Raw genomic sequence first — 26,932 nt, 5'->3', positions numbered from 1 at the left:
CATACTGATGTGTGCGGTCCAATGAGTGTTGATGCTCGCAGTGGCTATCGTTATGTTCTCACTCTCACTGATGACTTGAGTAGATATGGGTATGTCTACTTAATGAAACATAAGTCTGAGACCTTCGAAAAGTTCAAGGAATTTCAGAGTGAGGTTGAGAATCAACGTGACAGAAAAATAAAGTTCTTACGATCAGATCGTGGGGGAGAATATTTAAGTCACGAATTTGGCACACACTTAAGGAAATGTGAAATCGTTTCACAACTCACGCCGCCTGAAACACCTCAGCGTAACGGTGTGTCCGAACATCGTAATCGCACTCTATTGGATATGGTGCGATCTATGATGTCTCTTACCGATCTACCGCTCTCATTTTGGGGCTATGCTTTAGAGACTGCCACATTCACTTCAAATAGGGCTCCATCGAAATCCGTTGAGACGACACCGTATGAATTATGGTTTGGGAAGAAACCTAAGCTGTTGTTTCTAAAAGTTTGGGGATGCGATGCTTATGTCAAGAAACTTCAACCTGAAAAGCTCAAACCCAAGTCGGAAAAATGCGTCTTCATAGGATACCCTAAGGAAACCATTGGGTATACCTTCTACCTCAGATCCGAAGGCAAGATCATCGTTGCCAAGAATGGATCCTTTCTAGAGAAGGAGTTTCTCTCGAAAGAAGTAAGTGGGAGGAAAGTAGAGCTTGATGAAGTACTGCCTCTTGAAGCAGAGAGTAGCGCAGCTCAGGAAAATGTTCCTATGGTGCCTGCACCGATTAGAGAGGAAGTTAATGATGATGATCAAGATACTTCAGATCAAGCTCCTACTGAACTTCGTAGGTCCACAAGGACACGTTCCGCAGTAGAGTGGTACGGCAACCTTGTCTTGGAAATCATGTTGTTAGGCAACGGTGAACCTTCGAACTATGAGGAAGCGATGGCGGGCCCAGATTCCGACAAATGGCCGGAAGCCATGAAATCCGAGATAGGATCCATGTATGAAAACGAAGTAAGGAGTTTGACTGACTTTCCCGAAGATTGGCGAGCCATAGAAAATAAATGGATCTTTAAGAAGAAGACATACGCGGATGGTAATGTGACCATCTATAAGGCTCGACTTGTCGCTAAGGGTTATCGACAAGTTCAAGGGGTTGACTACGATGAGACTTTCTCACCCGTAGCGAAGCTGAAGTCCGTCCGAATCATGTTAGCAATTTCCGCATTCTATGATTATGAGATATGGCAAATGGACGTCAAAACGGCTTTCCTTAACGGCTTTCTTAAGGAAGAATTGTATATGATGCAGCCGGAAGGTTTTGTCGATCCTAAGAATGCTAACAAGGTGTGCAAGCTCCAACGCTCAATCTATGAGCTGGTGCAAGCATCTCGGAGTTGGAACATTCGCTTTGATGAGATGATCAAAGCGTTTGGGTTTATGCAGACTTATGGAGAAGCCTGCGTTTACAAGAAAGTGAGTGGGAGCTCTGTAGCATTTCTCATATTGTATGTGGATGACATACTGTTGATGGGAAATGATATAGAATTCTTGGAAAACATAAAGGCCTACTTGAACAAGTGTTTTTCAATGAAGGACCTTGGAGAAGCTGCTTATATATTAGGCATCAAGATCTATAGAGATAGATCGAGACGCCTCATCGGTCTTTCACAAAGTACGTACCTTGACAAGATATTGAAGAAGTTCAATATGGATCAGTCCAAGAAGGGGTTCTTGCCTGTATTGCAAGGTGTGCGATTGAGCACGGCTCAATGCCCGACCACGGCAGAAGATATAGAAGAGATGAGTGTCATCCCCTATGCCTCGGCCATAGGGTCTATTATGTATGCCATGCTGTGTACCAGACCTGATATAAATCTTGCCGTAAGTTTGGTAGGTAGGTACCAAAGTAATCCCGGCAAGGAACACTGGACAGCGGTCAAAAACATTCTGAAGTACCTGAAAAGGACCAAGGATATGTTTCTCGTTTATGGAGGTGGCGAAGAGCTCGTCGTAAAGGGTTACGTCGACGCTAGCTTCGACACAGATCTGGATGACTCTAAGTCACAAACCGGATACGTGTATATTTTGAATGGTGGGGCAGTAAGCTGGTGCAGTTGCAAGCAAAGCATCGTGGCGGGATCTACATGTGAAGCAGAATACATGCCAGCCTCGAAGGCAGCACAAGAAGCAATCTGGGTGAAGGAGTTCATCACCGACCTAGGAGTCATACCCAATGTGTCGGGGCCGATGACTCTCTTCTGTGACAACACTGGAGCTATTGCCCTTGCCAAGGAGCCCAGGTTTCACAGGAAGACCAGGCATATCAAGCGTCGCTTCAACTCCATTCGTGAAAGTGTTCAAAATGGAGACATAGAAATTTGTAAAGTACATACGGACCTGATTGTAGCAGACCCGTTGACTAAATCTCTCCCTAGAGCAAAACATGATCAACACCAGAATTCCATGGGTGTTCGATTCATCACAATGTAACTAGATGATTGACTCTAGTGCAAGTGGGAGACTGTTGGAAATATGCCCTAGAGGCAATAATAAAATGATTATTATATTTCCTTGTTCATGATAATTGTCTATTATTCATGCTATAATTGTGTTATCCGGAAATCGTAATACATGTGTGAATACATAGACCACAACACGTCCCTAGTGAGCCTCTAGTTGACTAGCTCGTTGATCAAAAGATCGTCATGGTTTCCTGACTATGGACATTGGATGTCATTGATAACGGGATCACATCATTAGGAGAATGATGTGATGGACAAGACCCAATCCTAAGCATAGCTCAAAGATCGTGTAGTTCGTTTGCTATAGCTTTTCCGAATGTCAAGTATCATTTCCTTAGACCATGAGATTGTGCAACTCCCGGATACCGTAGGAGTGCTTTGGGTGTGCCAAACGTCACAACGTAACTGGGTGACTATAAAGGTACACTACGGATATCTCCGAAAGTGTCTGTTGGGTTGGCACGAATCGAGACTGGGATTTGTCACTCAGTATGACGGAGAGGTATCTCTGGGCCCACTCAGTAATGCATCATCGTAATGAGCTCAATGTGACCAAGTGGTTGATCACGGGATCATGCATTACGGAACGAGTAAAGTGACTTGCCGGTAATGAGATTGAACGAGGTATTGGGATACCGACGATCGAGTCTCGGGCAAGTAACGTACCGATTGAAAAAGGGAATTGAATACGGGATTGATTAAGTCCTCGACATCGTGGTTCATCCGATGAGTTCATCGAGGAGCATGTGGGAGCCAACATGGGTATCCAGATCTTGCTGTTGGTTATTGACCGGAGAGGCGTCTCGGTCATGTCTGCGTGTCTCCCGAACCCGTAGGGTCTACACACTTAAGGTTCGGTGACGCTAGGGTTGTAGAGATATTAGTATGCAGTAACCTGAAAGTTGTTCGGAGTCCCGGATGAGATCCCGGACGTCACGAGGAGTTCCGGAATGGTCCGGAGGTAAAGATTTATATATAGGAAGTCCAGTTTCGGCCAGCGGGAAGGTTTCGGGGGTTACCGGTTGTTGGAAATATGCCCTAGAGGCAATAATAAAAGCATTATTATATTTCCTTGTTCATGATAATTGTCTTTATTCATGCTATAATTGTGTTATCCGGAAATCGTAATACATGTGTGAATAACAGACACCAACATGTCCCTAGTGAGCCTCTAGTTGACTGGCTCGTTGATCAACAGATAGTCATGGTTTCCTGACTATGGACATTGGATGTCATTGATAACGAGATCACATCATTAGGAGAATGATGTGATGGACAAGACCCAATCCTAAACATAGCACAAGATCGTATAGTTCGTTTGCTAGAGTTTTCCAATGTCAAAGTATCTTTTCCTTAGACCATGAGATCATGTAACTCCCGGATACCGTAGGAGTGCTTTGGGTATACCAAACGTCACAACGTAACTGGGTGACTATAAAGGTAGACTACGGGTATCTCCGAAAGTGTCTGTTGGGTTGACATGGATCAAGACTGGGATTTGTCACTCCGTATGACGGAGAGGTATCACTGGGCCCACTCGATAATGCATCATCATAATGAGCTCAAAGTGACCAAGTGTCTGGTCACGGGATCATGCATTACGGTACGAGTAAAGTGACTTGCCGGTAACGAGATTGAACGAGGTATTGGGATACCGACGATCGAATCTCGGGCAAGTAACATATCGATTGACAAAGGGAATTGCATACGGGGTTGATTGAATCCTCGACATCGTGGTTCATCCGATGAGATCATCGTGGAGCATGTGGGAGCCAACATGGGTATCCAGATCCCGCTGTTGGTTATTGACCGGAGAGTTGTCTCGGTCATGTCTGCTTGTCTCCCGAACCCGTAGGGTCTACACACTTAAGGTTCGGTGACGCTAGGGTTGTGAAGATATGTATATGCAGTAACCCGAATGTTGTTAGGGGTCCCGGATGAGATCCCGGACGTCACGAGGAGTTCCGGAATGGTCCGGAGGTAAAGAATTGTATATGGGAAGTGCTGTTTCGGCCATCGGGACAAGTTTCGGGGTCACCGGTATTGTACCGGGACCACCGGAAGGGTCCCGGGGGTCCACCGGGTGGGGCCACCTATCCCGGGGGGGCCCCATGGGCTGAAGTGGGAGGGAAGCCAGCCCTTAGTGGGCTGGGGCGCCACCCCCCAAGGGCCCATGTGGCTAGGGTTGGGGGAAACCCTAAAGGGGGCGCCCCCCCTTGCTTGGGGGGCAAGCCGCCCACCCTAGGCCGCCGCCCCCCTAGTAGATCTATCTACTAGGGCCGGCGCCCCCCCCATGGCACCCCTATATATAGTGGGGGAGAGGAGGGACTTGATGAACCAGCCCCTGGCGCCTCCCTCTCTCCCCGTTACGTCTCTCTTCCTCGTAGTATAGGCGAAGCCCTGCTACTGTGACGCCCTGCATCCACCACCACGCCGTCGTGCTGCTGGATCTTCCTCAACCTCTCCTTCTCCCTTGCTGGATCAAGAAGGAGGAGACGTCTCCCGTCCCGTACGTGTGTTGAATGTGGAGGTGCCGTCCGTTCGGCGCTTGGTCATCGTGATTTGGATCACGTCGTGTTCGACTACATCATCACCGTTCTTTTGAACGCTTCCGTGCGCAATCTACAAAGGTATGTAGATGCATCCAATGACTCGTTGCTAGATGAACTCCTAAATGATCTTGGTGAAACGAGTAGGAAAATTTTTGTTTTCTGCAACGTTCCCCAACAGTGGCATCATGAGCTAGGTCTATGCGTAGTTCTTCTTGCGCGAGTAGAACACAATTAGTTGTGGGCGTAGATTTGTCAACTTTTCTTGCCGTTACTAGTCTTTTCTTGCTTCAGCGGTATTGTGGGATGAAGCGGCCCGGACCAACCTTACACGTACGCTTACGTGAGACCGGTTCCACCGACTAACATGCACTAGTTGCATAAGGTGGCTGGCGGGTGTCTGTCTCTCCCACTTTAGTTGGAGCGGATTTGATGAACAGGGTCCTTATGAAGGGTAAATGGAAGTTGACAAATCACGTTGTGGCTTTAACGTAGGTAAGAAGACGTTCTTGCTAGAACCCTAATTCAGCCACGTAAAACTTGCAACAACAATTAGAGGACGTCTAACTTGTTTTTGCAGCAAGTGGTTTGTGATATGATATGGCCAAAGTTGTGATGAATGATGAATGATCTATATGAGATGTTCATGCTATTGTAATAGGAATCACGACTTGCATGTCGATGAGTATGACAACCGGCAGGAGCCATAGGAGTTGTCTTTATTCTTTTATATGACCTGCGTGTCATCGAGAAACGCCATGTAAATTACTTTACTTTATTGCTAAACGCGTTAGCCATAGTAGTAGAAGTAATAGTTGGCGAGCAACTTCATGGAGACACGATGATGGAGATCATGATGATGGAGATCATGGTGTCAAGACGGTGACAAGATGATCATGGAGCCCCAAGATGGAGATCAAAGGAGCTATGTGATATTGGCCATATCATGTCACGTTAATTATTTGATTACATGTGATGTTTATCATGTTTTGCGTCTTGTTTACTTAGAACGACGGTAGTAAATAAGATGATCCCTCATAACAATTTCAAGAAGTGTTCTCCCCTAACTGTGCACCGTTCATAAAGTTCGTCGTTTCTAAGCACGCCGTGATGATCGGGTGTGATGGATCCTTACGTTCACATACAACGGGTGTTGACGAGCCTAGCATGTACAGACATGGCCTCGGAACACATGCAAAACACTTAGGGTTAACTTGACGAGCCTAGCATGTACAGACATGGCCTCGGAACACAGAAGACCGAAAGGTCGAGCATGAGTCGTATAGAAGATACGATCAACATGAAGATGTTCACCGACGTTGACTAGTCCGTCTCACGTGATGATCGGACACGGCCTAGTCAACTCGGATCATGCAATACTTAGATGACTAGAGGGATGCCTAATCTAAGTGGGAGTTCATTAATAATTTGATTAGATGAACTTAATTATCATGAACTTAGTCTAAAATCTTTGCAATATGTCTTGTAGATCAAATGGCCAACGTAGTCCTCAACTTCAACGCGTTCCTAGAGAAAACCAAGCTGAAAGACGATGGCAGCAACTATACGGACTGGGTCCGGAACCTGAGGATCATCCTCATAGCTGCCAAGAAAGATTATGCCCTACAAGCACCGCTAGGTGATCCACCCGTCCCACAGAACCAAGACGTTATGAACGCTTGGCAGACACGTGTTGACGACTACTCCCTCGTTCAGTGCGGCATGCTTTACAGCTTAGAGCCGGGGCTCCAAAAGCGTTTTGAGAGACATGGAGCATATGAGATGTTCGAAGAGCTGAAAATGGTTTTTCAAGCTCATGCCCGGATCAAGAGATATGAAGTCTCCGACAAGTTCATCAGCTATAAGATGGAGGAAAACAGTTCTGTCAGTGAGCACATACTCACTATGTCTGGGTTACACAACCGCTTGTCTCAGCTGGGAGTTAATCTCCCGGTTGATGCGGTCATTGACAGAATCCTCCAGTCGCTTCCACCAAGCTACAAGAGCTTTGTGATGAACTTCAACATGCAGGGGATGCAAAAGACCATTCCTGAGTTGTTCTCAATGCTGAAATCAGCGGAGGTAGAAGTCAAGAAGGAACATCAAGTGTTGATGGTCAATAAAACCACTAAGTTCAAGAAAGGCAAGGGTAAAAAGAACTTCAAGAAGGACGGCAAGGAGGTTGCCGCGCCCGGCAAGCAAGCTGCCGGGAAGAAGCCAAAGAATGGACCCAAGCCTGAGACAGAGTGCTTTTATTGCAAAGGGAAGGGTCACTGGAAACGGAACTGCCCCAAGTACTTAACGGACAAGAAGGCCGGCAACACCAAAGGTATATTTGATATACATGTAATTGATGTGTACCTTACCAGTACTCGTAGTGACTCCTGGGTATTTGATACCGGTGCGGTTGCTCATATTTGTAACTCACAGCAGGAGCTGCGGAATAAACAGAGACTGGCAAAGGACGAGGTGACGATGCGCGTCGGGAATGGTTCCAAGGTCGATGTGATCGCCGTCGGCACGCTGCCTCTACATTTACCTACGGGATTAGTTTTAAACCTCAATAATTGTTATTTAGTGCCAGCTTTGAGCATGAACATTGTATCGGGATCTCGTTTAATTCGAGATGGCTACTCATTTAAATCTGAGAATAATGGTTGTTCCATTTATATGAGAGATATGTTTTATGGTCATGCTCCTATGGTGAATGGTTTATTCTTAATGAGTCTCGAACGTAATGCTACACATGTTCATAATGTGAGTACCAAAAGATGTAAGGTTGATAATGATAGTTCCACATACTTGTGGCACTGCCGCCTTGGTCACATAGGTGTCAAACGCATGAAGAAGCTCCATGCAGATGGACTTTTAGAGTCTCTTGATTATGAATCATTTGACACGTGCGAACCATGCCTCATGGGTAAGATGACCAAGACTCCGTTCTCAGGAACAATATAGCGAGCAACCGACTTATTGGAAATCATACATACTGATGTGTGCGGTCCAATGAGTGTTGAGGCTCGCGGTGGCTATCGTTATGTTCTCACCCTCACTGATGACTTGAGTAGATATGGGTATGTCTACTTAATGAAACACAAGTCTGAAACTTTTGAAAAGTTCAAGGAATTTCAGAGTGAGGTTGAGAATCAACGTGACAGGAAAATCAAGTTTCTACGATCAGATCGTGGAGGAGAATACTTGAGTCACGAATTTGGCACACACTTAAGAAAATGTGGAATAGTTTCACAACTCACACCGCCTGGAACACCTCAGCATAACGGTGTGTCCGAACGTCGTAATCGCACTCTATTGGATATGGTGCGGTCTATGATGTCTCTTACTGATTTACCGCTATCTTTTTGGGGCTATGCTTTAGAGACTGCCGCATTCACTTTAAATAGGGCTCCGTCGAAATCCGTTGAGACGACACCGTATGAATGATGGTTTGGGAAGAAACCTAAGCTGTCGTTTCTAAAAGTTTGGGGATGCGATGCTTATGTCAAGAAACTTCAACCTGAAAAGCTCGAACCCAAGTCGGAAAAATGCGTCTTCATAGGATACCCAAAAGAAACTATTGGGTACACCTTCTACCTCAGATCCGAAGGCAAGGTCTTTGTTGCCAAGAATGGGTCCTTTCTAGAGAAAGAGTTTCTCTCGAGAGAAGTAAGTGGGAGGAAAGTAGAGCTTGATGAGGTATTACCTCTTGAACCGGTAAATGGCGTAACTCAAGAAAATGTTCCTGAGGTGCCTGCACCGACTAGAGAGGAAGTTAATGATAATGATCAAGATACTTCTGATCAAGCTCCTACTGAAATTCGAAGGTCCACAAGGACACGTTCCGCTCCAGAGTGGTACGGCAACCCTGTCTTGGAAATCATGTTGTTAGACAACGGTGAACCTTCGAACTATGAAGAAGCGATGGCGGGCCCGGATTCCGACAAATGGCTAGAAGCCATGAAATCCGAGATAGGATCCATGTATGAAAACGAAGTATGGACTTTGACTGACTTGCCCGTTGAACGGCGAGCCATAGAAAATAAATGGATCTTTAAGAAGAAGACAGACGCGGATGGTAATGTGACCATCTATAAAGCTCGGCTTGTCGCTAAGGGTTATCGACAAGTTCAAGGGGTTGACTATGATGAGACTTTCTCACCGGTAGCGAAGCTGAAGTCCGTCCGAATCATGTTAGCAATTGCCGCATTCTACGATTATGAGATATGGCAAATGGACGTCAAAACGGCATTCCTTAATGGTTTCCTTAAGGAAGAATTGTATATGATGCAGCCAGAAGGTTTTGTCGATCCTAAGAATGCTGACAAGGTGTGCAAGCTCCAACGCTCGATTTATGGGCTGGTGCAAGCATCTCGAAGTTGGAACATTCGCTTTGATGAGATGATCAAAGCGTTTGGGTTTACGCAGACTTATGGAGAAGCCTGCGTTTACAAGAAAGTGAGTGGGAGCTCTGTAGCATTTCTCATATTATATGTAGATGACATACTGTTGATGGGAAATGATATAGAACTCTTGGACAGCATCAAGGCCTACTTGAATAAGAGTTTTTCAATGAAGGACCTTGGAGAAGCTGCTTATATATTAGGCATCAAAATCTATAGAGATAGATCGAGACGCCTCATAGGTCTTTCACAAAGCACATACCTTGATAAGATATTGAAGAAGTTCAATATGGATCATTCTAAGAAGGGGTTCTTACCTGTGTTACAAGGTGTGAAATTGAGCTCAGCTCAATGTCCGACCACGGCAGAAGATATAGAAGAGATGAGCGTCATCCCCTATGCATCAGCCATAGGTTCTATTATGTATGCCATGCTGTGTACCAGACCTGATGTAAACCTTGCCGTAAGTTTGGTAGGCAGATACCAAAGTAATCCCGGCAAGGAACACTGGACAACGGTCAACAATATCCTGAAGTACCTGAAAAGGACTAAGGAAATGTTTCTCGTTTATGGAGGTGACGAAGAGCTCGTCGTAAAGGGTTACGTCGACGCTAGCTTCGACACAGATCTGGATGACTCTAAGTCACAAACCGGATACGTGTCTATTTTTAATGGTGGGGTAGTAAGCTGGTGCAGTTGCAAGCAAAGCGTCGTGGCAGGATCTACATGTGAAGCGGAGTACATGGCAGCCTCGGAGGCAGCACATGAAGCAATATGGGTGAAGGAGTTCATCACCGACCTAGGAGTCATACCCAATGCGTCGGGGCCGATCAAGCTCTTCTGTGACAACACTGGAGCTATTGCTCTTGCCAAGGAGCCCAGGTTTCACAAGAAGACAAGGCACATCAAGCGTCGCTTCAACTCCATTCGTGAAAATGTTCAAGATGGAGACATAGAGATTTGTAAAGTACATACGGACCTGAATATAGCGGATCCGTTGACTAAACCTCTCCCTAGGGCAAAACATGATCAACACCAGAATTCCATGGGTGTTCGATTCATCACAATGTAACTAGATTATTGACTCTAGTGCAAGTGGGAGACTGTTGGAAATATGCCCTAGAGGCAATAATAAAAGCATTATTATATTTCCTTGTTCATGATAATTGTCTTTATTCATGCTATAATTGTGTTATCCGGAAATCGTAATACATGTGTGAATAACAGACACCAACATGTCCCTAGTGAGCCTCTAGTTGACTGGCTCGTTGATCAACAGATAGTCATGGTTTCCTGACTATGGACATTGGATGTCATTGATAACGAGATCACATCATTAGGAGAATGATGTGATGGACAAGACCCAATCCTAAACATAGCACAAGATCGTATAGTTCGTTTGCTAGAGTTTTCCAATGTCAAAGTATCTTTCCTTAGACCATGAGATCATGTAACTCCCGGATACCGTAGGAGTGCTTTGGGTATACCAAACGTCACAACGTAACTGGGTGACTATAAAGGTAGACTACGGGTATCTCCGAAAGTGTCTGTTGGGTTGACATGGGATCAAGACTGGGATTTGTCACTCCGTATGACGGAGAGGTATCACTGGGCCCACTCGATAATGCATCATCATAATGAGCTCAAAGTGACCAAGTGTCTGGTCACGGGATCATGCATTACGGTACGAGTAAAGTGACTTGCCGGTAACGAGATTGAACGAGGTATTGGGATACCGACGATCGAATCTCGGGCAAGTAACATATCGATTGACAAAGGGAATTGCATACGGGGTTGATTGAATCCTCGACATCCGTGGTTCATCCGATGAGATCATCGTGGAGCATGTGGGAGCCAACATGGGTATCCAGATCCCGCTGTTGGTTATTGACCGGAGAGTTGTCTCGGTCATGTCTGCTTGTCTCCCGAACCCGTAGGGTCTACACACTTAAGGTTCGGTGACGCTAGGGTTGTGAAGATATGTATATGCAGTAACCCGAATGTTGTTCGGGGTCCCGGATGAGATCCCGGACGTCACGAGGAGTTCCGGAATGGTCTGGAGGTAAAGAATTGTATATGGGAAGTGCTGTTTCGGCCATCGGGACAAGTTTCGGGGTCACCGGTATTGTACCGGGACCACCGGAAGGGTCCCGGGGGTCCACCGGGTGGGGCCACCTATCCCGGGGGGGGGGCCCATGGGCTGAAGTGGGAGGGAACCCAGCCCTTAGTGGGCTGGGGCGCCACCCCCCCAAGGGCCCATGCGGCTAGGATTGGGGGAAACCCTAAAGGGGGCGCCCCCCCCCTTGCTTGGGGGGCAAGCCTCCCACCCTAGGCCGCCGCCCCCCTAGTAGATCCATCTACTAGGGCCGGCGCCCCCCCCATGGCACCCCTATATATAGTGGGGGAGAGGAGGGACTTGATGAACCAGCCCCTGGCGCCTCCCTCTCTCCTCGTTACGTCTCTCTTCCTCGTAGTATAGGCGAAGCCCTGCTACTGTGACGCCCTGCATCCACCACCACGCCGTCGTGCTGCTGGATCTTCCTCAACCTCTCCTTCTCCCTTGCTAGATCAAGAAGGAGGAGACGTCTCCCGTCCCGTACGTGTGTTGAACGCGGAGGTGCCGTCCGTTCGGCGCTTGGTCATCAGTGATTTGGATCACGTCGTGTTCGACTATATCATCACCGTTCTTTTGAACGCTTCCGTGCGCGATCTACAAAGGTATGTAGATGCATCCAATGACTCGTTGCTAGATGAACTCCTAGATGATCTTGGTGAAACGAGTAGGAAAATTTTTGTTTTCTGCAACGTTCCCCAACACCGGTATTGTACCAGGACCACCGGAAGGGTCCCGGGGGTCCACCGGATGGGGCCACCTATCCCGGAGGGCCTCATGGGCTGAAGTGGCGTGGGAACCAGCCCCTGATGGGCTGGTGCGCCCCACCCAAGGGCCCAAGGCGCCTAGGCTTGGAAACCCTAGGGGGCCGTTGCCCCCCGAGGGGGCATGCGCCCCCCTGGTTGGAAACCCTAAGGGGGCCGTTGCCCCCAGGCCCCCCCTTTTAGATGGGATCTCCAAGGGGGCATGCGCCCCCCCTAGCCCCTATATATAGTGGAAGGGAGGGAGGGCAGCCACACCTTGCTCTTGGCGCCTCCCTCTCCCTCCGTAACAGCTCTCCTCCCCGCTTGTGCTTGGCGAAGCCCTGCCGGGATCCTGCTGCATCCACCACCACGCCGTCATGCTGCTGGATCTTCATCAACCTCTCCTTTCCCCTTGCTGGATCAAGAAGGAGGAGACGTCTTCCCAACCGTACGTGTGTTGAACGCGGAGGTGCTGTCCGTTCGGCACTTGGTCATCGGTGATTTGGATCACGGCGAGTACGACTCCATCATCCCCGTTCACTTGAACGCTTCCGCTCACGATCTACAAGGGTATGTAGATGCACTCCGATTCCCTTGTTGCTAGAATACTCCATAGATTGATCTTGGTGATGCGTAGAATTTTTTTAATTTCTGCTACGATCCCCAACACCACAGTTAGGACAACCGCGCTTGGCCAATCTATTCGCGGTCCAAACTCTATTTTGGATGGCTAGCCAAGCAAAGAACTTGACCTTGGGTGGAGCCCAAATTTTCCACACAGCATGCTCCAAGGGAGAGCGAATGAGGCCAAGAAATTGCGCTTTGTAGGCGGACTCCGCCGAATAGAGGCCACTAGTAAAATTCTTCCAAACAATCTCGTCGTCAATATCCTCATGTAGATGGAAATCCCGGATGGTGGCCCAAAGCTCGAGAAATTGTCTGAAGTGCTCTATAGAAAAACCGGACGTCATCTTGATCTTTTTAACCCAAGCACCATCCTTTAGCGCTTCCCGCACCTTCCAATTCTTCCTCGTTGACGCCGCGTAGATGAGAGGGGCCATATCCATGGGTTTGCGGTTGTGCACCCATGGAGAGTCCCAAAAGGTGGTGTGCGCGCCATTTCCCACGATAATAGTTGAGGAGGCATAGAAGAAGTTGTAGTCCGCGTTATCGCACGGGTTACCCATGCCAACCCACATTTTAGTTGGGTCCTTCCGCCAACCCACATTTTAGTTGGGTCCTTCCATTCAAACCAAACCCAACGAAGCATCAGTGTCCTAGCAAATTTCTTTGTGTTTAGCACTTTAAGACCCCAATTGGCAATTGGGCGGCAAACGATGTCTCAATTAACATTGCATTTGGCCCGGTGGTCTTGTCCGTTCCCTCCCAAAGGAACGCTGGCTCAAGCTTGTTGAGATTTTTGAGGGCGACTTCATCGTGTGGTACAGTGAAAACGTACGTTCCATGCTGTACACGGCGCCAGATATGGTCTACGTCAGGTCCAGGTCGTAACAAGAAACGGAAACACGAGGCGACGATCGCGTTTGGAAGGATGCGCATGAATGGACTCGTCTGCTAGCTTTCGCCTACCGCCCACCGAGCGGCGAGAGCGCAACCTACATCGACCAACTACCCAGCTGACCTCTACAGACCGGACTTGAATGTATGCACTACCTACGTGCTACGTCGGCGGCGATGGCCGCGTACGCTGGCTACGTGCCGCATGCATGGCGAGCTCGGCCCGTGCGTGGCCAGCTATAGGTACGTACCCCATGAGTCCCTAGAAACACCTGCCACTGCGAGAGCGAGCGTGTGAGTAGATCGACGACGACGACAGACATGGCGATGAGGAAGGAGGAAGTGGTGGCCGTGATGCTAATGCTGGTGGTGCTGGCCCCAGGCAAGGCGCGCGCGGCGTGCGAGGTGACGCAGCTGGCGATGTGCGCGTCGGCGATCCTGGGCGGGACGAAGCCGAGCGGGGAGTGCTGCGGCAACCTCCGGGCGCAGCAGGGGTGCTTCTGTCAGTACGTCAAGGACCCCAACTACGGGCACTACGTCAACAGCCCCCACGCCCGCGAGACACTCCAGACCTGCGGCATCGCCCTCCCGCACTGCTAGGCCACCTAGCCGGCCGAGTGTACTCAGCTAGGCTAGTTACTCTAGCTGAGTTAGTTCTGTGGTACGCAAGTGTGTTGGTATGATCGAATAAAACGATGGTGATCTACGGCGCCAGGCTGCTGGACGCGTCCGACTGCATCTTGGAGCAGCGCCGGACGGCCCCTCATATGTCCTGCCGGACAGGCACTCTCCTCGTATGGCAAAATGAAATTCAATGTCCTAGACACGGCTGGATAACGTGATAAATCACTCGCCACACGCCATCCGTGCCGCATGCTCTGTCAGCATCCGTGTCGTGTGATCTATTGCCATCCGTTACGCCAACGCCGCCTTGAACTCTCTATGCATGGCGATCTCCTTCTTCCTTCTCTCAAGTCACTTCTTGCCTTCGGCATCTAAAAGGCTTGCGTCCGTTAATATTATCATAGAATCCTCCGTGTCTTGAGCCAGCTGCAACCTCTCCATTTCAATCTCTACTGTTCCAAAAGTTCAGGCCTTCTTGAGCTCCCATTTTAGACACACCTCCTTCTTCTCCAACTATCCTCTTCTTAATTTCTAACTCTCGTTGCTTTACCGAAAAAGGCTTTCGCCCCGCTTTATATATAAAGCAAAGATTATCAACAACCCGGTACAACGCACGCCACCAGAATACACGCACACACCCAGGGCAGGATACATAGGCGCTGAGTGCAGCAACACCACCCATAGCACTACAATAGCAACCGGGGGCCTCAACCGTGAACACGCCACCGCGAAGAGAAGAAGCTACATACGACGAACCGTGGGCTCCAAGGCGGTGCCAACAGGAAGGTTACGACACTGAAGCGCCGCCATCGCCCGACCCAAGGATCAGGGTTTCCCCTGAAGCAACACGACGGGCAGTGAGAGCCGCGTAGACGCCTTCAAGAAGCGAACGAGCTTTGCCGTCGCCGGTCCGTCCGAAGATAGAACATGTTTTCACCACCACCGAACGTCACACCCTGGCTACCATGCCGCCCACACGGCCATGGCCACCAGGCAGCACCAAGCCACGAGCTTTGCCCATGAGCACCGCAACACCACCACCAGGGCCGCCGCCCCGGCATCCAGGATCTCGATGCCACCTCACCCACCACCCACCTCTACCCCAACCAAAGAGACGAGTGGAAAGGAACCGCCTTTCGTACCCCTGAGCAGTCAACAGGCAGCCCCGAGCCAGCGCCACCATCCTCGCCGCCAACGGCCGCCGCATGCAAGGTCGGCCGAAGCCCACACCGCCGCCAGCGCCACCACCAGCACGAACCACCACCACCGCGCCGCCACTCCACCGACCACCGAAGAGACGGCCGACCGCGGCCCAAGCTTCCCACAAAGTACCCAGCCCGCGCCGCCCGCCAGATCTGGCCGCCGCTGCAACAGCCGGCGTCAGCGCATGGACTGGCACGCCCCGCCCCTGCACAGCCCACCTCACCGCCAGCAAGGCCCCGAGCTTCCTCCACGCCAACCCACCACCACGTCCCGTGCACCGCAGTGCCCAAGCCCAACATCGCCGGCCCGCGCCAGCCCCTGACGAGCGAGGGGGTGAGAAGTGCCCGCCGCCGTCGCCGCCGGCCAGGCTTCGCCCGGCCGCGCCCTTTGGCGGCGGTGGGAGGGGGAGGGAGAGGCGGGCGGCGGCTAGGGTTCCTCCCCTGCCGCCCGCGGGAGCGCCAGAGGAGGAGGAGGTCGCGCTGACAGTTGTATTTTGGGCCACTCATTGCTTTCATTTGCAACTTATTGTTCATCTTCTTCCCGTCCTAATCCATCCTCTCTTTATTCACAGACAAGATGAGTTTGTACCTCTCCTCTTTTGTGTCCTCCCTTGTGGAAAACTGCGTGCCCATGTGATGGACATTTTTGATGTCGTGGCATCACGAACAATCCTACGCTTCTCCTGATGAGGTCACCTACTACAGATAGGGTCAAGGACCTGTCATATGGGACCCACCTACGGCCCCACACCATCATCGGTAGGTCTCTGGACAATAGGTGCATTCGGATGCGTATAACAGAAAGTCGATTCGGACGCACGGACATCACTCGGATGCCTACCCTCCAATCGGCATGACCACCACCACTCGGACAAGGGAGGTGGAAGGATGACATGGGAGCTGCAACGGTCGAGTAGTCTTAAGTCAAACTTTAAGTAGAGTCATAGCTACCATTACATGTAGCTGTCATAGTTGGGAAGCGGATTAGGAGCACTCGGGTGCTCCACCCCCCTATATTTAAAAATAATTTAATAATTCAAAAAAAGCCAAACAAAATCTTGGATATATTTTTGAACCAAATATGACTAGGTATTGTACTCATATAAAATGTTTGGCCAAGGAATAATTCTCGTTGACTTCAGGGTAAAAAAAACCAAATTTATGACGACAATATAGCATGAATAGTACTTGTATCTAGCATTTTTTGGGAAATCTTTGACCACGGATACAATATAAGTCATTTCCTATTTAAATATTTTTATACGAGTGCAATACCTGGTCATGTTTGATACCATAAAAAGTTTCAGGATTTTTTGACTTTTTTTGAATTACTAAATTATTTTTGAATATAGGAGGGCGTAGCACCCGAGAGCTCCTATGCATTTTCGTCATAGTTGTGACTATTTACACCTGTAACTGCTATAGTTATGGGCATTAATCACCCTGGTGACTTGGGAATGAAGGAGGCTGCGACGCACTCTACATAAGCCGTCCTCCTCCTCTAGAGCAAGGGCTAAGCACTCTGTAATCGTACCCCCCCCCCCCCCCCCCCCCGCCCCCCCCCAAGAAAACAAGCCTCAGGGCATGAGACGTAGGACTGTTACCTCCTCTGAGAGGGTCTGGACTCGTAAACGACCGAGTGTTACACATGTGTCGTACTTAGGCCCTGCCCTTATTTCATACCCCTAGTACTCATTGTCAGGATCGTAACCCCGACATCTCCCACTTGTTTCCCATTACTTGGTGGTTATTCATTGGCAGAGTGGCTCTTTCATTCTCCCCTACAGCTTCTTCCTCTTCCTCATCCAATCCAATGGGCCGGTTCAAGTTTGAGCCATCATTTGTCTTCAACTTCTTTGGCCTTTCTTGAGGTTTTCCACAACTTGTATCCACTCTGGTTGGCCATTCAATTTAATCCAAGAATGGCTAAAATCGAATGGCTTCTTCTTGGTTTGCTGGTACCAAATGGCCGCCAACACCACCTATCAAAAAACAAAGTTATCATGATAATCGGACGTAAAAAATATTAGTGCAAATTACGACAAAGCAAATCAGTTCAACTTAGATGATTTTGGACTCCAATCCAACTTTGATTCCGGCCATGCAGAAGCATAGTGGCCAACAAACTTGTTGATGCGCTCTCGGATGGTGGACCATCTGTGTAGGAGAGAGACCAGATTATGGGTTATATTGTTCGGATTCGGCTCCATATATTCCTTGTGTTCATGACACTGCTTCTGAATCTTCTCCCAATACTTGTTGGTCTTCTCCTTTGTGCCACATATAGGGTCCAATCTTGTGGCCAACCAATATTAAACCAACAAAACATCCTCCACTACTAGGAAAACGGCTATAGATGAAATGGACACTAATGGCGCACCACCTGTGTGGTGCGCCATTAGAATATAGCAATGGCGCACCACATATAGGTACGCCATTAGTAATATATTACTAATGGCGCACCTGGTGTGCGGTGCGCCATTAGAAGTTTTGAAAAAAAAAATTTGTTACTAATGGCGCACCGTGGGTGTGGTGCGCCATTACTAGTTCAGATAGTAATGGCACACCACACCCACGGTGCGCCACTAGAAGTTCTGAAAAAAAAAGTAAAAAAAAATTGTTAGTAATGGCGCACCAGTGGACAGTGCACGCACTGTCCACTGGTGCGCCATTACTAAGTTTTTTTCAAAAAAAATCAAAAAAAATTTCAAATTTTTTTATATTTTTTTTCAAAACTAGTAATGGCGCACCGTGGGTGTGGTGCGCCATTACTAGTTTAACTACTAATGGTGCACCACCCCACGGTGCGCCATTACTAGTTTGCCCGGCTTCCGCCTTTTCAGTTAAAAAAAATAAAAAAATGATAAAAATGTCAAAAAATAAAAGAAAATAAGTTTGCCATGTGATATGTGGTCTAGTTGTTGGGAAAATTTACAAATATAAATTTTGACTTTATTTGCAAAATCTCTCTGAAAATTTGTAAAATGGGCATAACTTTTGCATACGAACTCGAATTAAAAAGTTTTATATATGAAAATTCATCTACTCGAAAAGTTACATCCAAATTTAACTGGGGGAACCCCGTTAAACATTTTCAAAATCCCCAAAAACCTAACACAAAAAAAGTTACGGGGCTTTCAAGATCTAGAGGCAAAAAAATTCAAAAAAAAGGTTTTGAATTTTTTTTAAATTTTTTTTTCAAAAAATGATACGTAATATGACCGGGAAGTTTGAAATATTTTTCAAAATTTCATCATAGTCATGAACATGAACAAAGTCCTAGACATCAACAAGGTATAATAGGATTGATATGCTAGATATATCAACAAGTGCCTGTGAAGTGAGCTGTTGCTGGGGCTGGATAGAACTCTGAAGTTAAGCGTGCTTGGGTTGGAGTAGTGTGAGGATGGTTGACCTTTCGGGAAGTTTGACCACGGAGTGTGATTTGACCTGAGATTAAGCATATTGACCCGAGATTAAGACATAATGACCTGAGATTAAGAAAAAAACGAAAAAAAAATTTGAATTTTTTTCAAAAAAATTAAAAAAATCTGAAAAAAAATTAAAAAAAAATTGTTACTAATGGCGCACTTCTATGTGGTGCGCCATTATTATACCAAATACTAATGGCGCACCGTGGGCCATACTAATGGCGCACCAGCGGTGCGCCATTAGAATACCAGATTCTAATGGCGCACCACAGGTGCGCCATTAGAAAAAAATTCTAATGGCGTGATGCTAGTGGCGCAGCAGTAGTGCGCCATTAGTAGCGAAAATAGGTGCGCCACTAGCGGCCCTTTTTCTAATAGTGCTCAATTGTTGTGAATATCAGGCCTCTTGCATTGGGTATCTTTGCCCTTTTCTTCTTAGTGCGCATGTCCCCCAACATAAAAAGTAAGATAATTTGGAACCCCCAAGCCATATTGCGTAGGGTCCGTAGGCTCTTGCCCCTCATCGATCATGTTCGACATGAAATTTTCCTAAAATGATCATGACTCAAAATAAACTAACGTAATATGCAACTAATTGATTTAGTGGCATATGCAACTAACTAATCCACAACATCATAGTCAATATAGTGAACGAAGCGATAAAAATGGAGCAAAATTTGTACCATCTCCTGATGTGTCATTCTGTCGAATAGGAATGGGCAGACAGGGCATGTTGTCTCCATGGACGGATATTTCCATGATCTCGGTTGAGATCGAAGTTTATGTTGATTCCCATTGTATTGCAAGGACTGCTTAGCTGGGACTGTATGATCCACAAATGACGGAGTCACATCCGACAGATCTCGGGTAATGGGTCCCGAGCTAAGTGTGGCCCACCAGCGATGGAGTCAGATCCGGCAGATCTCCGGTAGGGGGTCCTAAGCTAAATGTCTCGACATGATGGAAATATGGGCATATGTTTTTACCCATGTTCGGGCTCTCCTTACAGATAAACCCCTACGTCTTGCTTGTGTTTGTACTGCTTTGGGATGAAGTACACGGTATAGGTGGTCCACCTCGAGGTTGTTGTGTGTTTCTAGATTTGACAATCTAAGTTCTGTTCAACTCTCTAGCCCGGCCTCGACTTATATAAGAAAACCGAAGGCCTAGGATTACAGAGTCCTGGTTAGCTACGTCAGTGGAGAAGAATCCTCCACAAGTAAGGAGTACTTGACTTGAACGACAAGACTTCTTGATTTTCCTCGGAGATCGCCATGGGACGCCCAAAATGGCCCAGGATGGAACCGACAAGGGGGTCCTTAGCCCGACCCACCTTGGCTGGGAGTCGACATGGTGAGAGTGAAAGCTCCAAGGTTGCAACAAGTGACGCACATACAGTGCGCCACTTATCACAACCTGAGAAGGTGAGAGTGACCTTTGCAAAGAGTGATCCTTAATTAGTGATTTTGGGTTGCCAAACCCTTCTACCGTTGAGAGATCCTAGTATGTGCATTCCGTGCCATGAACTCTCTTGGGGCTCACCGCTGCTCCTTTCGCATGTTCGCCCTTGTCATATGTCGTTCAATCCATTTTTTTATCCGCTCGATTTTCCGCTCCCCGCTCTCTTACAGTCCATGAACTTAAAAAAATATGAAAATAAAAAAGTATTACGAACTAGAAAAAAAATTATGAATTTGAAAAAGTTCAACGGGTAGACTTTTGACAAGCTGACCATTAACCATTGACCTTTGACCATATATGTTGTTCGTAGATTTTTTTTGGAAAAAAATCATATATTTGAGAAAAAGATCACAAAATTTGACAAAAGTTTGCAAGTTTGAAACAAAGTTTGTAAATTTGAAACAAGTTCGTGATTCCAGTTGGAAAAAGTTCATAGATTTGAATAATGTTCATGAATTTAAGAGAAATTTCACCTATTTGAATATAAATTTCATTAATTTGAAAAAAAGTTCTCAATTTCGAATTTGAAAAGACCTCATGGATACAAAAAAATGTTCAGAAAGTTGTAAGAGAATCACTAATTTGAAAAAAGTTCATGGATTCAAGGAAAGTTCATGAATTTGAAAACAATTCACAATTTGGGAAATTTTATGAATTTAGTATTTTTCGATTTTTTTTAAGTTCATGCATCTGAAAAAAAATGATCAATTAAAAATGAAAACGGAAAAAGTGTAAAAGCTGGTCCAGAAAAATAAGGTCCGAAGCTTCCAAAAACCGGGACGAGCGCCTCCCACGAAAGTGCATTACGTGGGCCGGCAAAACTACCCTAGCAAAGAATGACCTGAACCTAAGCGATGTCTCAAATCTCGATGCCACGAGCAATCAAGGCGATGCCTTCAGAAGGAAAACAACGCCGTGACACACAAGCTTTGCATATTCATGAGAGAAGACCAAAATAACAGTACGTGCCTCATTGCTTATTTTGTTTCCTCATATAACAGTACGTGCAGTTCAACCCAGGTGTATATGTGTATCCCGCCACTTCTATCGTTAGGAAAGACTATAAATACATCCATTCATCTACGTATCTCTCACGCTCTTTACTTTTGGCTTGCAATAATAATACGACCAAAGAGACTAGCGCACCACAATACTACATATACCCATGCTGATAATCATACACCCGTCAATTCTAGCTGTGTCCAGGTCGAAGTAACAGACGGGAACATCACGGTGGTGATACAAGAGACTAGCGCGTTTGGACGCTTCGCATCACCTACCTTTGGATGCCTCGCATGAATCAAGTCGTGTCGTCCGCTAGCTTCCGCCTACCACCCACGGAGCAGAGCCAGCGAGCAACTAACACCGGCCAACTACCCACTGGAGTTGAATGCAGGACGTCCAAGGTGTGCCCGTCAACCATTCTGCTGACCGTAGTCATGGCGAGCTGGTGCAATTCAGTGCATGCTCTAGGTCTAGGGTAGAGTGTTCAACGGATTGTTACAGCGGCCGTGGGCGATTCATTAGACGGCTCCCCGCAGGTGGACGTCGTCGCATTTCACTTTATCTTTCTTTAATCGCTTACCTGCTCCGTCGGCGGCGATGGCCGCGTACGCTCCCTACGTGTCGCCGCATGGCATGCACATGGACCGATGGCCGGCTCGGGCCACGGCAGTGCGTGGCCAGCTATAAATACCCCAGCCGGGAGCTCCTAGATCCATCTCCACACAACTACCAGTACACTCCACTCCCATCACACACACGGACACACCTGCAAGAGCGAGAGCGTGAGCCATGGCGGGCATGGGGAAGCAGCCGGTGGTGGCGGCGCTGATGCTGGCGCTGGTGGTGCTGGCGGCGGCGCCGGGCGGGGCGCACGCGGCGTGCCAGGCATCGCAGCTGGCGGTGTGCGCGTCGGCGATCCTGAGCGGGGCCAAGCCGAGCGGCGAGTGCTGCGGCAACCTGAGGGCGCAGCAGGGGTGCTTCTGCCAGTACGCCAAGGACCCCACCTACGGGCAGTACATCCGCAGCCCCCACGCGCGCGACACCCTCCAGTCCTGCGGCCTCGCCGTCCCGCAGTGCTAGGCGCCGGCAGGCCCTGGCGCATATGGCAAGCTAGCTGCCTCAGTGACCATGAGAGCGTCAGACTATAGCTAGCCCTAGCTGAGTGCGTGTTGCGTCCATGAACGCATCTTCCTGTCAACCATGTGGTTCGACTTTGATGATGCTGGAATAAAAATATAAAATGTTGGGTGATGATCTACGGCGGCCATGTTGCTTCTTGGCTGCTGCTGCTGGTAATAAAATTTGTGTTGCAACTTTGATGAGATCGGCTGAGTTGTGTTCAATGACCAAACCAAACTGCCCCTATCTTAGAATTGTTAAATCCAGTGGTGCGGTATGTAACGGCGAAGAATCAATCGTTAGTGCTTGTGGTGCAGTGACTTTAGGTATAAGCGGTATGAATGGAATACATAGAAATGCTTGTGGGCCCTCTGCATGCACCATACCTTTTTTCAAGCAACTGTGTGTGTGGGTGGGTGGGCTTGGGGGGGGGGGGGTGATTGCATCAGCATAGCTTCCGTGCATCTGTGCGGGACCCTCAACCGCGATAAAATTTCTGCTCTGTTTTTTAGGGAAATTTCTACTCTGTTGCTATATGCTTTGTAAACAATCGAAATATGCCTTCAAGGGCTCAAAAGAATGTTTTTGGCTTTCTTAGTAACATTTTAATTCATAGCGAGAGGATCTTCGAAACAAGACCAATCATGGATAAAACATTGAACCCGTTTTTATTTTATTGTTGCTATCCTATTTCAAGTCAGTTTCTGTAATTTACTCTTTCAATCATATTTGAAATCATTTTCATATAATAAGAAAACACATCATAGATTAAAAATTATTAGTTTCACACATTGAAAGAAAAAGTTTGAGGAAATATAAATAGGTTTCCAACATAAAAAATCATATATTAAAAGTATAAGTTTACATACTGAAATAAGAAACTTCAGAAAATATAAACCAATTTCACAAATAAAAATTATGTTTCATATATTGAAAATATCAACTTCACGCACTCTAATGAGCAGTTTAAAAAATGTAAATCAGTTTCACTCATTGTAAAATTAGGTTTCACATTTTTAAATAACCAGTTGTACTTCAAGAAAATTCACAGTAACGTAGCTGACAAAAAGATGTTCCATGCATTATAAATATGAATATCTCACACTATAGTAAGCAGCTTCCCAAATTCTCGCCAAAAGACGAGTTTTGCGTTTTTTAAAGAAAAGGTATATAAGATTTGTAGAAAAATAGTTTCACATATTAAAAGAAACCGTTTAAAGTATTGAAACAGAAAATCCGTTTACTGGATTCAAAATCTTAGTTTCACACACTGAAAAGAAGTAGCTTAAAGAAATTGTAAATCAGTTTCACTCACCGACAAAAAGCACTTTCATATACATGGTGGTAGCTACGCACGCATGGTGGCAACTACACACCCTTTGTCATAAGTGCCGTTTTTATATATGAGGGAGTAGTAAGAAAAGTTATATATGAGGTGTCGGGTTTCTTATGGCATTGCCACAAGTGCATTTTTTGTTGTATAGAAATGACCTTTTCTCACTTATCGTTGTTTATAAAGGGACTTTTCTCAGTTCTCTTCGTCTTTTTGCTTGCCATTTTGGTATAATTGCTTGTTTGCTTGCTTGGATGGTACAACGTCACGATATTTTTGTTATAGAGTTATTTTTGGTAGTCCAAAATAATTTACCAAAATAATTAAAGATAAAAATCAGGGATGTGCGTAGCTACCACCATGGGTAGCAAATTATTTCTGATTTTTGAAATAACTTGTTTCACACATTTGACAATACAACACTTCAACAAACTTTCACACTTTGAAACAAATTGTTTCATATATATGAGAACTAATGGTTCACATAATTTAAATAATAAATTTTACAATTTTAATTATTGTGAAATTAATTTATAATTTTGCTTGATTTCACATATTTTGGTATCCCAACTAATTTTCTTCAGTATTAATTGAAATGTTTAAAGCCAGATCATAGGTCTTGTTTTAGATCTTCCGCATATTTCATTTATTTAGATAAAGTGATTTCAAATATCATTAATCACACATATATTAAAAAAGTGATTTGTACAAGTTTTTGTATTTAAAAAACATGATTTCATTTGATTTAACCAATTTTAGAAAAAAAACATGTTTCAAATAATATAAATGTGATTGAAACAATGAAATTTAAAGATGATTGAAATGTATCCTTGATTGGTTTTGTTCTAATGATCATATTGTCAGGAATTCAAATATATATAATTATTTAAACTATAATTTTGGATTAGAAGATATGAATTATCCATATTATCAAAAACTGAAAAGAAATGAATTGTATTGGCAAACTTGTAGAAGGTTCCTTTCGGGTCTTTTGGGCTGGATTTTCTTTGGCTCTGTTTTCATCAGTTATTTTTTCTGTTTCCGTCGGGTTTTTTCTTCCCATTTTTTCTTTTTCATTTTTTTTGAAATATAGAAAATATTGTTCTTACAACCTCGCAAGGCTATGCTCAAGTCGCAAGTTGGCACTGTATTTTTGTATAACTCTACCACTCAACTCTCTATGCCCAAATTGGCTAAACCATTATCCTTTATTTCTGCTTTCTAAACATTAACTTCTCGATTTCCTTGCCTGATAATGTGAAATTTCCAACTTTTTTTGTTTTTATTTCTGTTTGTTTTTCCTTTATCTTTATCTTTTTAGTTTATGCTTTTCCACTTTTTTCCATTTTAAGCTTCCTGAACTTTTTTGTTCAATTTTCAAAAAAAAAATCAAAGTCATAAATAATTTTTAAATTCATATATTTTGTCAATTTCGTAAACCTTTTTCACATTCGCCATTTTTTCGTCCAATTTTCAAATCCTTGGCAGCACCGAGCGGGCAGCCAACATGGACGAACTACTTGGCTGACCTACCGACTGGATTTGAATGCACTAGGTACGTCCATACTACATAAGTGTAGCCATGCATGCATCAACCTCTTTGCTGACCCTAGTCATGGCGAACTACGTACTGCAGTTCAGTAACTAGCCGGCTCGCGACAGGTGGATTGTTAATTAGCTAGCTAGGTTGCCAGCACTCCAAATACTTGGCGACGTATCGGACGGTGCGTGGCCGTCTATAAATACACCGGGAGTCCAAACCACCATTGTAGCACTCCATCACACTCAACACCTGCCACTGCGAGAGTGAGCGAGGAGCAGACCAACGTACGACGACGGCCATGGCGATGAGGAAGGAGGTCCTGCTGGCGGCCATGATGCTGACGCTGCTGGTGGCGGCGCCCGGCGGGGCGCTCGCGGCGTGCGAGGTGGGGCAGCTGACGGTGTGCATGCCCGCGATCACCACCGGCGCGAAGCCGAGCGACGCGTGCTGTGGCAACCTGCGTGCGCAGCAGGCGTGCTTCTGCCAGTACGCCAAGGACCCCTCCCTCGGCGCCTACATCAAGAGCCCCCACGCGCGCGAGACCCTCGTCTCCTGCGGCCTCGCCGTCCCGCACTGCTAGGCTAGGCGCCAGCTCGCCTAGCGCGTATGGCTCAGCTATAGGTAGGCTACCTCCCTCCATGAGAGATGATGAGAGACTATAGCTTAGCCTAGCTGAGACCTGAGAGAGTGCATGCTGCGTCCATGCACTCACGCATGATTCTGGAATAAAATGTTGGGTGATGATCGGTGCTGGAATAAAATGAGTTTTCCTACCTTCTCCTCTGTTTCCCCTCTCTGTCACTTGCTGCAATCTTTTCAACGAAAACCACGTACAGGAATTGGCAACCGTCCAAAATACGCCCGAAATTACGATGAGTCACTCACAAATAAGCCGCATTGCAGCAGAAAACATGAGATGCTCTAGAAAATAGTGATTGCTTTGCTGTACTGTTGGTTCCATCGGGATTGAGCACAAGAAGGCACATCTTTGATTCCTTGTACGATGTGTGGCTTTAAACACTGTGGCACCTGCTCATTAACTCGTGTGCATTGAATTCATTTATCAACCTTTAGTTTGGTGGTATACATCCCAAGTTCAGCTCCATAAAATCAAGCCTGCACTTTTTTTTGGAAGGGCAAAAGATTTGACACATTCATTAATTAAGAATGAGCTTAACAAAGTCGCTAACCCGGAGGCGAAACAAATGCCTACTCTCCCGACATAATATCACTCAAGTGTTGAGCCCCGGCTAACACCCACTTGCACGTTTCATCTCGGATCTTGTCAATGACTCTCCAGATGTTGTTGAAGACTCTCAAGTTGCACTCATTCCAAATTACCCATGGACGTTACTCTATGGCCTCTGCTAATCATGCA

The 26,932-nt window shown here is 46.4% G+C and overlaps 3 protein-coding genes across 3 annotated transcripts; all 3 read left to right on the top strand.

Moving 5' to 3' along the window:
* Positions 1-14,112: 14,112 nt before the first annotated feature.
* On the top strand, positions 14,113-14,692 carry LOC125506557 (non-specific lipid-transfer protein 2P-like). The gene has a single exon (XM_048671348.1). It carries the CDS (start codon positions 14,158-14,160, stop codon positions 14,434-14,436), a length of 279 nt encoding a protein of 92 aa, XP_048527305.1. The 5' UTR covers positions 14,113-14,157; the 3' UTR covers positions 14,437-14,692.
* A 7,571-nt stretch (positions 14,693-22,263) lies between these two features.
* LOC125506556 (non-specific lipid-transfer protein 2P) lies at positions 22,264-22,881 on the top strand. Its single transcript, XM_048671347.1, has one exon. It carries the CDS (start codon positions 22,349-22,351, stop codon positions 22,637-22,639), a length of 291 nt encoding a protein of 96 aa, XP_048527304.1. The 5' UTR covers positions 22,264-22,348; the 3' UTR covers positions 22,640-22,881.
* Positions 22,882-25,763: 2,882 nt separating this feature from the next.
* On the top strand, positions 25,764-26,330 carry LOC125506555 (non-specific lipid-transfer protein 2P-like). Its single transcript, XM_048671346.1, has one exon. The coding sequence runs from the start codon at positions 25,853-25,855 to the stop codon at positions 26,132-26,134; it is 282 nt and encodes a 93-aa protein (XP_048527303.1). The 5' UTR covers positions 25,764-25,852; the 3' UTR covers positions 26,135-26,330.
* Positions 26,331-26,932: the final 602 nt, after the last annotated feature.

The sequence above is a fragment of the Triticum urartu genome, chromosome 5, assembly GCF_003073215.2.
Source record: "Triticum urartu cultivar G1812 chromosome 5, Tu2.1, whole genome shotgun sequence".
NCBI classification, from domain to species: Eukaryota; Viridiplantae; Streptophyta; class Magnoliopsida; order Poales; family Poaceae; genus Triticum; species Triticum urartu.
The sequence above is the reverse complement of the archived record's forward strand: the minus strand, read 5'-3'. Positions and strand labels throughout refer to the sequence as shown.

Coding starts and splice junctions, on each gene's coding strand:
- LOC125506556 (XM_048671347.1), top strand. CDS start 22,349: ATGGCGGGCATGGGGAAGCAGCCGGTGGTGGCGGCGCTGATGCTGGCG.
- LOC125506555 (XM_048671346.1), top strand. CDS start 25,853: ATGGCGATGAGGAAGGAGGTCCTGCTGGCGGCCATGATGCTGACGCTG.
- LOC125506557 (XM_048671348.1), top strand. CDS start 14,158: ATGGCGATGAGGAAGGAGGAAGTGGTGGCCGTGATGCTAATGCTGGTG.